Source organism: Papio anubis, chromosome 16 (assembly GCF_008728515.1).
Source record: "Papio anubis isolate 15944 chromosome 16, Panubis1.0, whole genome shotgun sequence".
NCBI lineage: Eukaryota > Metazoa > Chordata > Mammalia > Primates > Cercopithecidae > Papio > Papio anubis.
The window spans coordinates 63,806,830-63,822,581 of NC_044991.1; the positions used below are offsets into that span (position 1 = coordinate 63,806,830).

A 15,752-nucleotide genomic window follows, 5' to 3' on the forward strand; every position below is an offset into this window, starting at 1 on the left:
TTTTGTAACTTTGATAATCAAGATACAGTTGATAGGGCCGGGCACGGTGGCTCAAGCCTGTAATCCCAGCACTTTGGGAGGCCAAGACGGGCGGATCACGAGGTCAGGAGTTCGAGACCATCCTGGCTAACACGGTGAAACCCCTGCCTCTACTAAAAAATACAAAAACTAGGCCGGGCGCAGGTGGCGGGCGCCTGTAGTCCCAGCTACTCGGGAGGCTGAGGCAGAGAATGGCATAAACCCGAGGCGGAGCTTGCAGTGAGCTGCCCACACTGCATCTCTCCAGCCCGGCGAGATGGTGACTCCGCTCAAAAAAAAAAAAAAAAAAAAAAGATACAGCTGATAAAACTGTTCAGAAATATCACTTTTTTTTTTTTTTGAGACAGAGTCTCGGACTGTTGCCCAGGCTGGAGTGCAGTGGTGCAATCTAGGTTTACTGCACCCTCTGCCTCCCAGGTTCAAGGGATCTCCTGCCTCAGCCTCCCTGAGTAGCTGGGATTACAGGCTGCACCACCACGCCAGCTAATTTTTGCATTTTTAGTAGAGACGGGGTTTCACTGTGTTGGTCAGGCTGGTCTCGAATTTCTGACCTCATGATCCGCCCACCTAGGCCTCCCAAAATGCTGGGATTACAGTGCCATGTTTTATGTCAAATCAAATTGATTGATGCATTATTCAAGTCTTCTATATCCCTATTGTTTGAGCCACTGCACCCAGCCAGAAATACTACACTGGTAATTGGCATAATTGTGAAGTGAAAAAGGTCCTTACTAAACAAGAGATGTAGTCTGCTGTATGGCAAAGTGGTCATGGAGGTGGATCTGGCAATTTTATAGGTTACAGAAGAAACTTTGGAGGTGGTAGAGATAATTTTAACTGTGGTGGAAACTTTGGTGGAAGAGAAGGCTGTGGTGGTGGAGGTGGCAGCAGAGGTAGTTGTGGGGGAGGATGGGGTGGAGGTGGCGGCAGAGGTAGGGGTTGTGGAGGAGGATGGGTGGAGGGCGGGTAGAAGGAAGAGGTGGATGGGGTGGAGGTGGTGAGTGTAGTGAGGGGAGGTGGATGGTGGTGGAGGGGGAAAGAGAAATACGGATGATGACCAAAGTGGATGTGCCACGCCAAGATGCCAGCCCATGATGATGCGATCAGCGATGCTGCCACATTAAAACATGATGACATGACGGGGCGATGCTGCCGCCAAGATGCCCTATCACGATGATGACGGGGCGGATGCTACAAGATAGTCATGATGATGCGACAAAGCGATGTACGCCATGATGCGAAACATGATGATGCGACGGGGCGGATAAGTACGCGCGAGATGCTGGTCATGATGATGCGACGGGCGATAAAGTACTAAGATAAGCAGCCTCATGCGATGATGACGGGCGATGCTGCTGAAGATGCAGCCTGTGATGATGATTTGGGCGGGATAAAGTACAAGCTTACGCATCGGGTATTATTGACGCGATGCTACGTCAAGATGCGAAATCCATGATGTATGATTTAAAGCGGATGTGCACAAGCCGGTTAAGCGCAGTCGATGATGATACACGGCGGATAAGTACGCGATACAGTCATGATGATGCGACTTGGGGCGGATGCCACTAAGAGCGCAGTCATGATGACGCGACGGGGCCGGATGCTTAAGATGCAGTCATGATGATGACGGGGCGGATAGCAATAAGCCATGATAAGAACCGTGATGATGCGTGATCAGCGGATGCGCAATGTCATGATGGCAGCCGGTGATGATGCGACTTAAAGCGATATACAAGATGCGAAAAATCCTGATGATGTGCTGACGAAGTGGATGCAATAAGTTGCCATTACGCTATCACGATGATGATCAGCGATGCTACTAAGATGCTGTTCACCATGATGATGTGCGACTCCACGCCGGATGCAATGCAGCGTTCGCGAACATGATGACGCGACGGGGCGATGCGACGCCAGATGCTGTACCGTGATGATGGACGGGGCGATGTTTACCTTAAGATGCTAAAATGATGATGCGGACGGCGATAAAGTACTTCAGCAAGATATAGCCAATACGATGATGACGGGGCGGATAAGTGGCGTTAAGATGCGAAATCGCGTGATGATGATTTAGCGGATAAGCACGGCCATGATGCCAGCCATGATGACGCGACGGGGCGATGCGACGAAGTGGATGCATACAAGATGCAGCCACGTGATGATGCGATCAGCGGATGCGCGTTGCCAAGCGCGGTCATGATGATGACGCAAAGGGATAGCATTAAGATAGCCATGATGATGCGATCAGCGGAGGTACGCTAAGATAGCCATGATGATGCGACGGGGCGATGCGGCAGCGTTAAGATGCTGGGTCATGATGATGCGACGGGGCGGATAAGTATTGCTGCCAAGATAAACACACATGTGATAGTCATGACAAGCGGATGCTGCCAAGAGCCACACAGCGGATGATGACGGGCGATAAGCAAGAGCCAGCTTCATGATGATGCGACGGCCGCGATAAGTAATGCGATAGCCATGATGATGACGGGGCGGATAAGGCGTTGCTAAGAGCCAGTCATGATGATGCGACGGGGGCGAACCACCGTTAAGATAGCTGGCGGATGATGATCCGGGCGATGCGCGTTGGCGACATATAGTCACGGATGATGCGACGGGCGGATAGTGACGGCAGATAGCCTGTGATGATAAGTGATTTAGCGCCTGGCGGCCATTAAGATAGCCACGGATGATGACGGGCGGATAACGCTACCAGCCATGATGAAATGGGGCGAAGTGATAAGTAACTAAGATATAATACGGATGACGACAAAGCGGATGCGGCTGCCGTTAAGACAGCCTACGGATGATGCGATGGGGCGGATAAAGGCGTTGCCATGATGCGCAGCCATATATTTACGCGACGGGCGGAGGCGGCGGCAGTTACAAGAACACGATGTGGTCGACGCGGATAAACGCATGTTAAGATAAGTAGTCACGGCGCGATGCGACGGTGCAGCAATCAATCGAACGGCGGAGTTCCTCACTTCCATGTTGCTATGATAAATGCGGTGACGGTGACGATACGAAACCGGGCGGCGGTGGCTCATGGCGCACGCGTAATAAGATGACCCATGACGGTCCAATGAAGGAGGAAATTTTGACGCTGGTAACTATGGTGGTGGTGGTAACTATGATTTTAGCAATTATAGTGGACAACAGCAATCAAATTATGGACCTATGAAAGGGGGTAGTTTTGGTGGAAGCTCAGGCAGTCCCTATGGTGGTACTTACGGATCTGGTGGTGGAAGTGGTAAATATAGTAGCAGAAGGTTCTAAAAACAGCAGAAAAAGGCTACAGATCTCGGCTTACTGCAACCTCCTGGGTTCAAGGGATTCTCCTGCCTCAATCTCCCAAGTAGCTGGGACTACAGGGATGCGCCACCATGCCCAGCTAATTTTTAGTAGAGATGGGGTTTCAACATGTTGGCCAGGATGTTCTCGATCTCTTGACCTCATGATCCACCCACCTCGGCCTCCCAAAATGCTGGGATTACAGGTGTGAGCCACTGCAGCTGGCCAATTTTTTGTATTTTTAGTAGAGTTGGGGTTTCACCATGTTGGCCGGGCTGGTCTCCAACTCCTGACCTCAGGTAATCCACCCGTCTCGGCCTCCCAAAGTGCTGGGATTACAGGCCTGAGCCATCACGCCCAGCCAGGGCTACAGTTCTTAGCAGGAGAGAGAGAGCAAGGAGTTGTCAGGAAAGCTGCAGGTTACTTGGAGACAGTAGTTCCAAATGCGTTAGAGGAACTTTAAAAATCTGCCACAGAAGGAACGATGGTCCATCATCAGAAAAGTTACTGCAGCTTCAATAGGAAACCCTTCTTGTGCAGGACTGTCAGAGCCGCAGTTTGCAAAAAGTGCAGCGATTGATTAATATAATATAGTGTTGTAGCCTTTTCTTTACATCAGGTATATTGCCCTGTAAATTGTGGTAGTGGTACCAGGAATAAAAATTAAGGAATTTTTAACTTTTCAAATTAAGAAAAAGATAACATGATGACCAAACTGGCTTTTTCCCAGGAATGCAGAGTTGACTTAAAAACTGAACATCACAGCCGGGCGCGGTGGCTCACTCCTGTAATCCCAGCACTTTGGGAGGCCGAGGCAGGTGGATCACAAGGTCAGGAGTTTGAGACCAGCCTGGCCAAGATGGTGAAACCCCATCTCTACTAAAAATACAAAAATTAGCCGGGCATGGTGGCGGACACCTGTAATCACAGCTACTCGGGAGGCTAAGGCAGGAGAATCGCTTGAACCCGGGAGGCAGAGGTTGCAGTGAGCCGTGATTGCGCCACTGCGCTCCAGCCTGGGTGACAGGGCAGGACTCCATCTCAAAAAAAAAAAAAGGAAAAAAAAACACCACAAAAAACAAAAACTGAACATCACTTGCTTAACAATAAGGATAGGCCGGGCGCGGTGGCTCAAGCCTGTAATCCCAGCACTTTGGGAGGCCGAGACGGGCGGATCACGAGGTCAGGAGATCGAGACCATCCTGGCTAACACAGTGAAACCCCGTCTCTACTAAAAATACAAAAACTTAGCCGGGCGAGGTGGCAGGTGCCTGTAGTCCCAGCTACTCGGGAGGCTGAGGCCGGAGAATGGCGTAAACCCGGGAGGCGGAGCTTGCAGTGAGCTGAGATCCGGCCACTGCACTCCAGCCTGGGTGACAGAGCGAGACTCCATCTCAAAAAAAAAAAAAAAAAAAAAAAAACAATAAGGATAAATGTAAAATTAAAATTTATTTACAAAATAAGAACTGAACATTGGCCAGGGACAATGGCTAATGCCTGTAATCTAAGAACTTTGGGAGGCTGAGGTGGGAGAATCACTTAAGGCCAGCCAGGAATTTGAGACGAGCCTGGGTAACATGGTGAGAGTCTGTCTTTGCAAAAAATTTAAAAATTAGTCAGGCATGGTGGTGCATGCCTGTGGTCCCAGCTACCCCAGAGGCTGAGGCAGGAGAATTGTTTGAGCCTGTGACATTGAGGCTGCAGTGAGCCATGACTGTGCCACTACACTCCAGCCTAGCCAACAGAGCAAGACCCTGGCTCAATCAATCAATAACTGAACATTGGCCGGTGCGGTGGCTCACACCTGTAATCCCAGCACTTTGGGAGGCCGAGGCAGGCGGATCACCTGAGGCCAGGAGTTCAAGACCAGCCTGGCCAACATGGTGAAACCCCATCTCTACAAAAATAGAAAAATTAGCCGGGCATAATGGTGGGTGCCTGTAATCTCAGGTACTCCAGAGGCTGAGGCAGGAGCATTGTTTGAACCCAGGAGGCAGAGGTTGCAGTGAGCCAAGATCGGGCCACGGCACTCCAGCCTGGGTGACAGAGTGACATTACATCTCAAAAAAAAATAAATAAATAAAAATCTAAAACATACTTCATGGGATTATTTTCCATCTAAGATTGGGAACAAAGCAACAATGTTCTCACCAGGTCTACTCAGTGTTGCACCAAAGGCCCTAACAAGTGCAGTAAGACAAGAAAAAGAAATGTAAAGTATATGGATTGGAAAATAAAATAATACAGCTACGTTTACTTACAGATAACACAATCATATACAGATAATCCTAAGGAATCTGCCATAAAGCTACTAGAACTAAAAGTAGATTTAGCAACGTGACCCAGAGTCAATATGCTTTGAGAAGTGTAGTGACCCCAGTGGGGTCTCTGCTTCCTTTTCTTTGGTTTCTTTGCCTGACTGAGAGCTCTTTGACCTTTGTACCCTTAATTTTTTTTTCTTTTTATTTTTTAGAGACAGTTTCACTATGTTGCTCAGGCAGGCTTCAAACTCCTGGGCTCAAGTGATCCTGTTGCCTCAGCCTCCCAAGTAGCTGGGCCTCTAGGTGTGCACCACCACGCCCGGTTTGTATTCTGTACCTTTGAGAAGAGTCTCTTCTTGAGCTGTGCTGTAACCCTGAAAACATTCTGTGGTTGGGAATGGGCTAAATATTTGAAAATAGGCCCAGAAGGCCAACCAACCCAGCTGAACTAGTGACCAAGACCTTATATCTTTTGCATGGTTCTTGAACCACCCCACCCCAGCCACTGTCACCAGTTATTAGAATCAGAAAGGGTAGCTACACTTGGGATCTGGTCTCAGGGATAAAGAGGTCAGGGGTGATCCATCCCTGATTGCTTCCTCTCTCTCAGCCTCACATCCAGCCCAACAGAAAGCCCTACTGGGTGTGGTCAGAACACAGCTAAGAACCGACCACTTCTCACCTGGAGAGAGCCTGCTGCAGCTTCCTGCGTGGCTTCCTCTCTTCGCAGCAGGCAGGAGGAGTCAGGTCATCTCACTCCCCTGCTCAGAATCCTCCCTGTCACACTTAAAATCAATCCCAAGTCCTCGCCCTGGAAAGGCTGTGTGTGACCTGACTCCCAACTCCCCACTCCCCTCGACCTGTCTCCTGTGGCCGCCTGCTGAGGACGCACGCGCCTCCCTGAGGCCTGTGCTCACACTCACACCCTGGCACTCCATGTCCTCTGAACGCTGCTTTATTTCCTCTTGGCACTTACCACTCTCACATTCTTTTCTTATTTGTTTACTGTCCACCTTGCCAACTAGATTGTGGGCAGGAATCTTGCTTTTCATACTGCAGAATCTCTGGTTTTCTGAACAGTGCCTGGCACAGAGTCAGCACACAGTATCTGTTTGTTGAATGAATGACTGAGTCTCTGTGATAAACACTCGGATGGAGCCACGATGACAAGCAGTTTTAAAGGAGAGCTCCTCACCATTTGCACTCCTACTGTCTGTGGGCACAGATGGTGTTGGGAATGATTCTTGAAGGCCTATCATTGCACGATTTGCAGCAAACACATATTGAGCATTTACTAAGCCCTACTCTGCCCTGGGGACAGAAGGCCCACCCAGAGCCAGCCCTCAGCTGAAGACAGAGTGCTGTGGGGCACACAGGTCCAGGTGACTGATGGGGGAGCAGGTCACTAGGGGTAATGGGGAGGTGACTTTGGTTCTGTCTTTGGAACTGATGCTACAAATGGCCTGAATCTTCCTGTTTGAGGGCCAGTCTCCCCCAGCTCTTCATCCTCTCTCCCCCTCTCAACATGCATAGGTGTGCTGACCTGCTCATTCATTTATTCAGTAAACATCTGCTGAGCACCCACTACATGCTGGACACTCTGCTCTGGGCCCAGACACACGTATGAAATCATCACACTCGGGGGAAATAAGCGCTGTCTTGTCAGCACATCCACAGCTAGGATTTTCCTTAACGGTCCTCATTTCACGTATGTAGTTCCTGTATTATTCTCATCAGAGCATGTCCCCAGATTTTTTTTTTTTTTTTTTTTTTTGAGACGGAGTTTTGCTCTTGTTCCTCAGGCTGGAGTGCAATTGCATGATCTCAGCTCACTGCACCCTCCACCTCCTGCGTTGAAGCAATTCTCCTGCCTCAGCCTCCTGAGTAGCTGGGATTATAGGCACCTGCTACCATGCCTGACTAATTTTTTTGTATTTTTAATAGAGACGGGGTTTCACCATGTTAGCCAGGCTGGTCTTGAACTCCTGACCTCAGGTGATCCACCCACCTTGGCATCTCAAAGTGCTGGGATTACAGGCATGAGCCACCGTGCCTGGCCATGATTTTGTTTCAGGAAATAAATTTAGCCAGCTGTGGTGGCTCACACCTGTAATCCCAGCACTTGGGAAGTCTGAGTGGGAGGATCGCTTGAGCCCAGGAGTTCAAGACCAGCCTGGCAACATAGTGGGATCCTGTCTCTAAAAAAAATTTTAAAGTTAGGCATGGTGGTGCACCCCCCTGTAGTTCCAGCTACTCAAGAAGCTGAGGTGGGAGGATCACTTGAGCCCAGAAGTTCAAGACTGCAGTGAACCATGATTGTGCCACTGCACTCCAACCTGGGCAATAGAGTGAGATCCTGTCTCAAAAAAAAAAAAAAAAAGCTGGGTGTGGTGGCTCATGCCAGTAATCCCAGCACTTTGGGAGGCCAAGGTGGGTGATCTCCTGAGGTCAGGAGTTTGAGACCAGCCTGGGCAACGTAGCAGAACGCTGTTTCTATTCAAAATACAAAAATTACCTGGGCCAGGCATGGTGGCTCACGCCTGTAATCCTAGCACTTTGGGAGGCCAAGGTGGGTGAATCACTTGAGGTCAGGAGTTCAAGACCAGCCAAGGCAACATAGCAAAACCCCGTCTTTAAAAAAAAAATACAGGCCGGGCACGGTGGCTCATACCTGTAATCCCAGCACTTTGGGAGGCCAAGGCGGGCAGATCACAAGGTCAGGAAATCGGGATCATCCTGGCTAACACGGTGAAACCCCATCTCTACTGAAAATACAAAAAATTATCCAGGCGTGGTGGTGGGTGCCTGTAGTCCCAGCTACTAGGGAGGCTGAGGCAGGAGAATGGCGTGAACCCGGGAGGCAGAGCTTGCAGTGAGCTGAGATTGCGCCACTGCACTCCAGCCTGGGTGACAGAGGTTCCGTCTCAAAAAAAAAGAAAAAAAAATACAGCTGGGCACAGTGGCTCATGCCTGTAATCCCAGCACTTTGCGATGCCAAGGCGGGCGGATCACAAGGTCAAGAGATCAAGACCATCCTGGCCAACATAGTGAAACCCTGTCTCTACTAAAAATACAATAATTAGCTGGGTGTGGTGGCACGCGCCTGTAATCCTAGCTACTCGGGAGGCTGAGGCAGGATAATTGCTTGAACCCGGGAGGTGTAGGTTGCAGTGAGCCGAGATCGTGCCACTGCACTCCAGCCAGATGACAGAACAAGACTCTGTCTCAAAAAAAAACCCACAAAAATTAGCCAGGCATGGTAGCATATACCTGTAGTCCCAGCTACTCAGGAGGCTGAGGTGGGAGAATCGCTTGAGCCTGGGAGGTGGAGGTTGCAGTGAGCCAAGATAGTGCCACCGCACTCCAGCTTGGGTGACCCTGTCTTTAAAAAAAAAAGAGAAAAAGAAAAGAAATAAACCTATTATAGCTACAGAAGAGGTCTTTTCAAGATGCTATGGGAGTTGAGAACAAAGATTGACATAGTCTGGGAAGGCGATCATCTGGGAAGGCGATGGTCTGGGAAGGCAATGGTCTGGGAAGGCGATGGTCTGGGAAGGTCCCATTGGAACAAATGGCGAAGGATGAGTGTGAGTTTGCCGTGAGGAGAAGCAGAGGGCAGGCTTTCCAGATGGAGGGAGGGGTATGTGTAAGGATGCAGTGGTAGAAAGAACAAGGCATGTTTACAGAGTGGCTGGTGGGCAGAGGGTCCAGAGGGAACACTGGAAGCTGTGGCTGGATGCGGGGCCTAGAGGAGGACCCACCAGAAAGAAAGGCACAGTATAAGTTCCTGGTTTCAGAAAGCTCCGGCAGGCGTAGGCAACATCACCTCTAGGACCTCTGGGGTCAGGTGGTCCAGTGACAATGCTGGGAGGGGCTATGAGAGATCAGATCAGGAGCTGCGTGTGGGAAGTGGGCCTAGCAGGACCCTCCTGAACCTTCTCTGCTGAGGCCTCTGAGAAGCTTTGGGGATGCTGAATCTGGCAGCCTCCACTGTCTGCACCCTGAGGACAAAAGCCATGACTTAGCAGGCCTGACTCAGAGGAGATGCTCAGTAAGTGTTTCCCAACTGAAAGTGGGCAGAGGTGAGCCCCACGGGGGCAGGAACGACGTCTTGCTCATCAATCTCCCTTATAGTGCCTGATGCAGAACAGATATACAGGAGGACAGCCAGGTGGGGCTGCTGCTGGGGCCTGTCCCCAACCCTGTGCTGACCTCTGCACAATCCTGTGACCTCCACAGAGTCTTCCAGGCACCCTTCACCGACCAAGATTTGGGGCCTGAGTAGAGCCTGGCCATGGCTGTCCCGAGGCCTGTCATATAGCCAGGTATGCCAGAGGGACTTGGGAAGATGGGGTCTTCCCGTTCCAGACTCTGAGTAGTGTCCTAGTAGCTCAGGGCCCCAGGCCTTCCTCCTTGGTCCACACACAGGCTTGAAGCCCCTGTGGAATCAGTGCCTTTGGGCCAATGAAAAGCTGATCCTGGCATCGCTCACTCACTCACTGGGTCAATGGCTAATTCCCATTATATAAGACAAGAGCATACTGTAAAATACATTATCTCTCATTACTTCATTCTGGGTTCCCTAGATTGGAACTCTGTTTTCAAACTCAAGAGAACAGTAGAACCATCCAGAGAGCTTGTCCAAGAAGCAGATTTCTGACCTCTGCCCCCAAAAGTCTGATTCAGTTAGGTCTGCGGTGGGGCCCACGAGTCGACAGTGTCAACAAGTTCCCCTGATGATTTCTTTTTTTTTTTTTTTTTTTTTTTGAGACGGAGTCTCGCTGTGTCGCCCAGGCTGGAGTGCAGTGGTGCGATCTCGGCTCACTGCAAGCTCCGCCTCCTGGGTTCACGCCATTCTCCCGCCTCAGCCTCCGAGTAGCTGGGACTACAGGCGCCCACCACCTCGCCCGGCTATTTTTTTGTATTTTTAGTAGAGACGGGGTTTCACCATGTTAGCCAGGATGGTCTCGATCTCCTGACCTCGTGATCCACCCGCCTCGGCCTCCCAAAGTGCTGGGATTACAGGCTTGAGCCACCGCGCCCGGCTCCCCTGATGATTTCTGTACACTCAAGTCTGAGAACCACTGTTCTCTGAGGTCACTTGGGCCCTTAGAGTCACTGCGGTGTCAAACCACAGTACAGAAGTTTACACTGTGACCCAGGACACACCTTATAAAAAATCTGAAACAAAAGTTTTATGACGCAGTATTTACCCCAACCATGGTCATGTTCTCTGCTCAATTTCACTACAAACATGAACTGGTCCAGACCCACTAAATTAGTGGGTTCTGACCCTGGCTACCCATCAGAATCACCTGGGCAGCTTTTACAGTGTGCAGGCCACATCCCGGACCAGTGAGTCAGAAACCCTGGAGGTGGGGTACAGGCATCAGTAGTTGATTTATTGAATTTATTTATTTATGTATTTATTTTTTAGAGACAGGGTCTTGGTCTGTCACCCAGGCTGGAGTCCAGTGGTGTGATCATAGCTCACTGCAGCATCGACCTCTTGGGCTTAAGTAATTCTCCTGCCTCAGCTTCCCAAGTAGCTGAGACAACAGGCACATGCCGCCACACCCAGCTAACTTAAAAAAAAAATTTTTTTTTTTTTTTAAGAGATGGGGGTCTCCCTTTGTTGCCCAGGCTGGTTTTGAACTCCTGGGCTCAAGTGATCCTCCTGCCTTGGCCTCACAACATGCTGGGATTACAGGTGTGAGACACTGCACATGGCCCCTAAACTGATTCTTGTCCCACAAATTGACCATGACGTGCAGGAAAACTTTACCTTTCCTGAAAAATTGGCAAATTCTTTTTTTCTTTCCCTGTTCACGTTTTTCGTCTTCCTCTTTGATAAGAAGAGCTGCATATTGATCCATCCCCTTTTGGAGTTGACTATGGGGACCTGGATAATCATTCCCAGTAATTATGTGGATTTTTTTTTTTTTTTTGGAGACACAGTCTCACTCTGTCACACAGACTGGAGTGTAGTGGTGCCATCTTGGCTCACTGCAACCTCCACCTCCCAGGTTCAAGCAATTCTCCAGCCTCAGCCTCCTGAGTAGCTGGGATTACAGGCACCCGCCATCACGCCCGGCTAATTTTTTTGTATTTTTAGTAGAGATGAGGTTTCGCCATGTTGGCCAGGCTGGTCTCAAACTCCTGACCTCAGGTGATCCACCCACCTTGGCCTCTGAAAGTGCTGGGATTGCAGGCGTGAGCCACCGCGCCCGGCCTTATGTGGATCTTATGGATCTTTAAAGATCTTCCTGGATCCGGCCGAGCACGGCGGGCGGCTCATGCCTGCAATCCCAGCACTTCCGTCCCGTTAGAGGCTTCACCGTGCCTTCTCGTTGGAAGTCTGTATTTCTGGCCGGGCGCGGTGGCTCACGCCTGCAATCCCAGCACTTTGGGAGGCCAAGGTGGGCGGATCATCCGAGGTCAGGAGTTTGAGACCAGCCTGGCCAACATGGCAAAACCCCGTTTCTACTAAAAATACAAAAAAAAAAATAGCCCGATATGGTGCCTCATGCCTATAATCCCAGCACTTTGGGAGGCTGAGGCGGGTCAATCACCTGAGGTCAGGAGTTTGAGACCAGCCTGACCAACATGATAAAACCCTGTCTCTACTAAAAACACAAAAATTAGTTGGGCATGGTGGCACATGCCTGTCATCCCAGCTACTCAGGAGGTTGAGGCAGGAGACTCACTTGAACCCAGGAGGTAGAGGTTGCAGTGAGCCGAGATCGCGCCACTGCACTCCAGCCTGGGCAACAGAGACTCTGTCTCAAAAAAATAATAATTACCCCGGTGTGGTAGCACACCCCTGTAATCCCAGCTACCAGGGAGGCTGAGGAATGAGAATCACTTGAACCCAGGAGGCAGAGGCTGCACTGAGCCAAAATGTGCCACTTCACTCCAGCCTGGGTGACACAGTGAGACTCTGTCTCAAAAAAAAAAAAAAAAAAAAAAAAAAAAATTCATGGATCCATACGGCTTTCTCCTCTATCACTCACACGGTTTCCTCTTTGCGTCTGTACCTTCTTAGGTAAGGGGCAGAGTGGCCATAAGGGCCGGCCACTATATTCTTGGGGCTGAACCAGGCCAGAGAATGGGCCAGGGGTGGGGCAGCTGAGCACTGAGCACTTCCTGTGGCTTCTCAAGCTCCGGGGGACAGTCTGCAGTGGGGCCCTGCTCCACTCCGCACCGCTGCTGTGGTTTCCTGTTTGCAGCTGCTGTGCCGGGCTGGCCTCCCCAGCCCCTCCACCAGCATATGGATGTATGTGAGGTGGGGATGCTGATGCTGCCTAGAAAATAGCAGGAGGGGCCTCGGAGAGGTCAACCCAGGAGCGCCCAAGGACAAGGGAGGAGACATAAAGAAGCTGGAGAGGGTCCTGGGAAGGAGACTGAGGCAGAGAACAAAGGGTCCCGACAGCCTCTCACAGTTGGTTCATATCAAGGCGGGTGCCAGGAGGTCTGTCCGCTCCTGATACCTCCTTTCCTGGTCTGTCACTGTGCTTGCAGTGCCAACATTACTGCCCCATGTGGGCCTTTCTTGGGGGCCTGGAGTGAGAGGAGCTGTGGCTGAGTTTGAATCCTGGCTCTGCACTTACGAGCTGTATTTCCCCAGGCAAACTATTTCTCTTCTCTAAGCCTCAGTTTTTCCATCTGTAAAATGAAGACAATGGGAGTACAATCCCCACACATTGTTTTAAGTCACTTAAAGGGTTTAACACAAATGTGGGTGCTGCTGCTCCTTCAACGTCCCTCTTTGCCTCTGCCTTAAGGGACTCGGGCAGCAGCTCAGAGGGAGGCAGGGTCATCAAAGAGACTATCAATCAACTTTGTGTTTTCATTGCAAAAGGCCCTGCACCTGGGATGGGAGACGTCCCACATGAATGTGTGATGTGGCACGTCCCTACCCCTCTTTGGGCCTGTTTTTCAGTCTGTACGGTGGGGAGAGGAGGATCCATGAGGTGACTTCCAATGGGTTTCTAGCTCTGACTGGCTACTGACCCAAGAGATCCTGTCACTGTTTTAACGTTTTGCCAAGAGATCAGAATCATGTGGTGTTTTGGGGAGGGAGGAATCCCTCCTAGTCAGCGCAAGGAAATTCTGTGACTATACTCTATTAAAAATCCTAGTTGCCAATGTATTGGCTGAGCCTAGATCCCTACTGTGGGCCATTCACATTCACTTTTATTTTTTTAAGATGGAGTCTGGCTCTGTTGCCCAGGCTGGAGTGCAGTGATGCAGTCATGGCTCACTGCATCCTGGAACTCCTGGGCTCAAGCAATCCTCCTGCCTCAGCCTCCCAAGTAGCTCAGACTACAGGCAGGCACCACCATGCCTCACTACATTTTAAATTTTTTTGTAGAGAAGTTGTCTCATTATGTTGGCTAGGCTGGTCTCAAATTCCTGAGCACAAGTGATTCTCCCACCTCAGCCTCCCAAAGTGCTGGGATTACAGGTGTGAGCCCCAGTGCCCCGCCTGTATTCATTTTTAGAAATGCAGATTTTTGCTCTATTGCTGATAGGCTCTCATGGCAGCAACATGCCAGACAACAGCCAGACTGCTCGACACCAAGGCTAGGAACTCCAGCCCTTCACATCTGGCCTTCTGCCTGCCCCACCCTCAAGTCATATCATACTTGGCTCTCGGCATTGGAGGGGCAAGCCCTGGCATCACTGTGAATCTCAAATAGAGATTCTGTGCCATGGAACACTGGTTTCCAGTGACCTAGGAGCTCTCTGAGAGCAGGGACCATGTCCACCTCCCTCAGCAGAGATGCCTAAGGCCTGACACATACAGTAGGTCCTGTCCTTCCCTGAAGGCTCCCCACATCATGGGTGCTGGAGAAGCATTTGCTGAATGAACGAACGTAGAGTGAATATTACAGGTGCTGCATGATGAAACGCTCCTGACTTCAGAAACACTTGGGAAATGCCCAGTTAGGCAAGCGCGACGCCTTAAGAAGTCTTGTGTTAACACGGATTATGAACCTCTCAGAGAAGGATGATTTTCGGTGTCCCCTAAACTGACCCCCATCTCCTCTATTTCTAAGCAGGTGGCCCACAGAACACACTCAGAGAGTCCCTGTAATGAATCCTCTCGTCTCCCCCAAAGCCCACGCCCAGCACCGTGTCTCTGCTGAGGAGCAGTTCCACTGCCTTGGGAGAAAACCCGAGCTTCTCAGCCCGGCATCCAAGGCCTCTATGCTGGAGCCTTGCTCACTTCTAACCTCCTATTGTCCTGAGGTGCAGCCCCTGGCCCACCCCAGCACCAATGTGTCTTGTTGCCTGGGATCCTGTGGGAACATCCTTCAAGTTTCCACTCATGGCCCACTCCTCCATGAAGCCTCCCTTGATTGCTCGAAAGTTAGCTGCCTCTCCTCTGCTTTCATGGCCTGTCTCCATCTCCCCAAGCCTGGGCCCCCCATGGCTCATATGGGCAGGACATGGAGCTGGGGCTCAGGAAATCTTGGTTGACTGAGGAGTCAGGCAAAGCCTATTTTCTGGGCCGCACCTGCAGTCATATATCTGTGGGCTCTTTTCTTTTTTTTTTTTGAGACGGAGTCTCGCTCTGTTGCCCAGGCTGGAGTGCAATGGCTGGATCTCCACTCACTGCAAGCTCCGCCTCCCGGGTTTCCGCCATTCTCCTGCCTCAGCCTCCCGAGTAGCTGGGACTACAGGCGCCCACCACCTCGACCAGCTAGTTTTTTGTATTTTTTAGTAGAGACGGGGTTTCACCGTGTTAGCCAGGATGGTCTCAATCTCCTGACCTCGTGATACGCCCACCTCGGCCTCCCAAAGTGCTGGGATTACAGGCTTGAGCCACGGCACCTGGCCAGGGCTCCTTTCTGAGACCTCCACGCAGGGAGGGCCTGGGCTGGCGCTGAGCTTACCCACCTCTCCTGGTCTGGCTCTCCCGGATGAGGAAGGCCCCTCCAGGGTTCCCAGGTAACAACAGCAGTTCCTCAGCTTTCTCCCTGCTTAGGCCCTCATACAGCCACCTGGAGGAGTGAGAGAGAGGGACAAGGGACAGGGTCAGCCTGGAGGAAGAGGGAAGCCAAGATTTTACCACCACCTCTGAGTGACCCTCACAAGGCCCTCCCTCTCTGGGCCTCAAAGTTCTACCTGTTCCGCAAAGAGCTGGGCTCAGGG

General features: G+C 50.9%; 1 protein-coding gene across 2 annotated transcripts in view; it reads right to left on the bottom strand.

Moving 5' to 3' along the window:
* Window positions 1-15,752, bottom strand: part of SLA2 (Src like adaptor 2) — a 38,097-nt gene that overhangs the window by 7,908 nt on the left and 14,437 nt on the right. For both annotated transcript variants that reach the window (XM_021921083.2, XM_003904787.5), the window contains one exon: window positions 15,498-15,601. In XM_021921083.2, coding sequence (XP_021776775.1) covers window positions 15,498-15,601 — 104 coding nt within the window. The remainder of the gene's footprint in view (window positions 1-15,497; window positions 15,602-15,752) is intronic.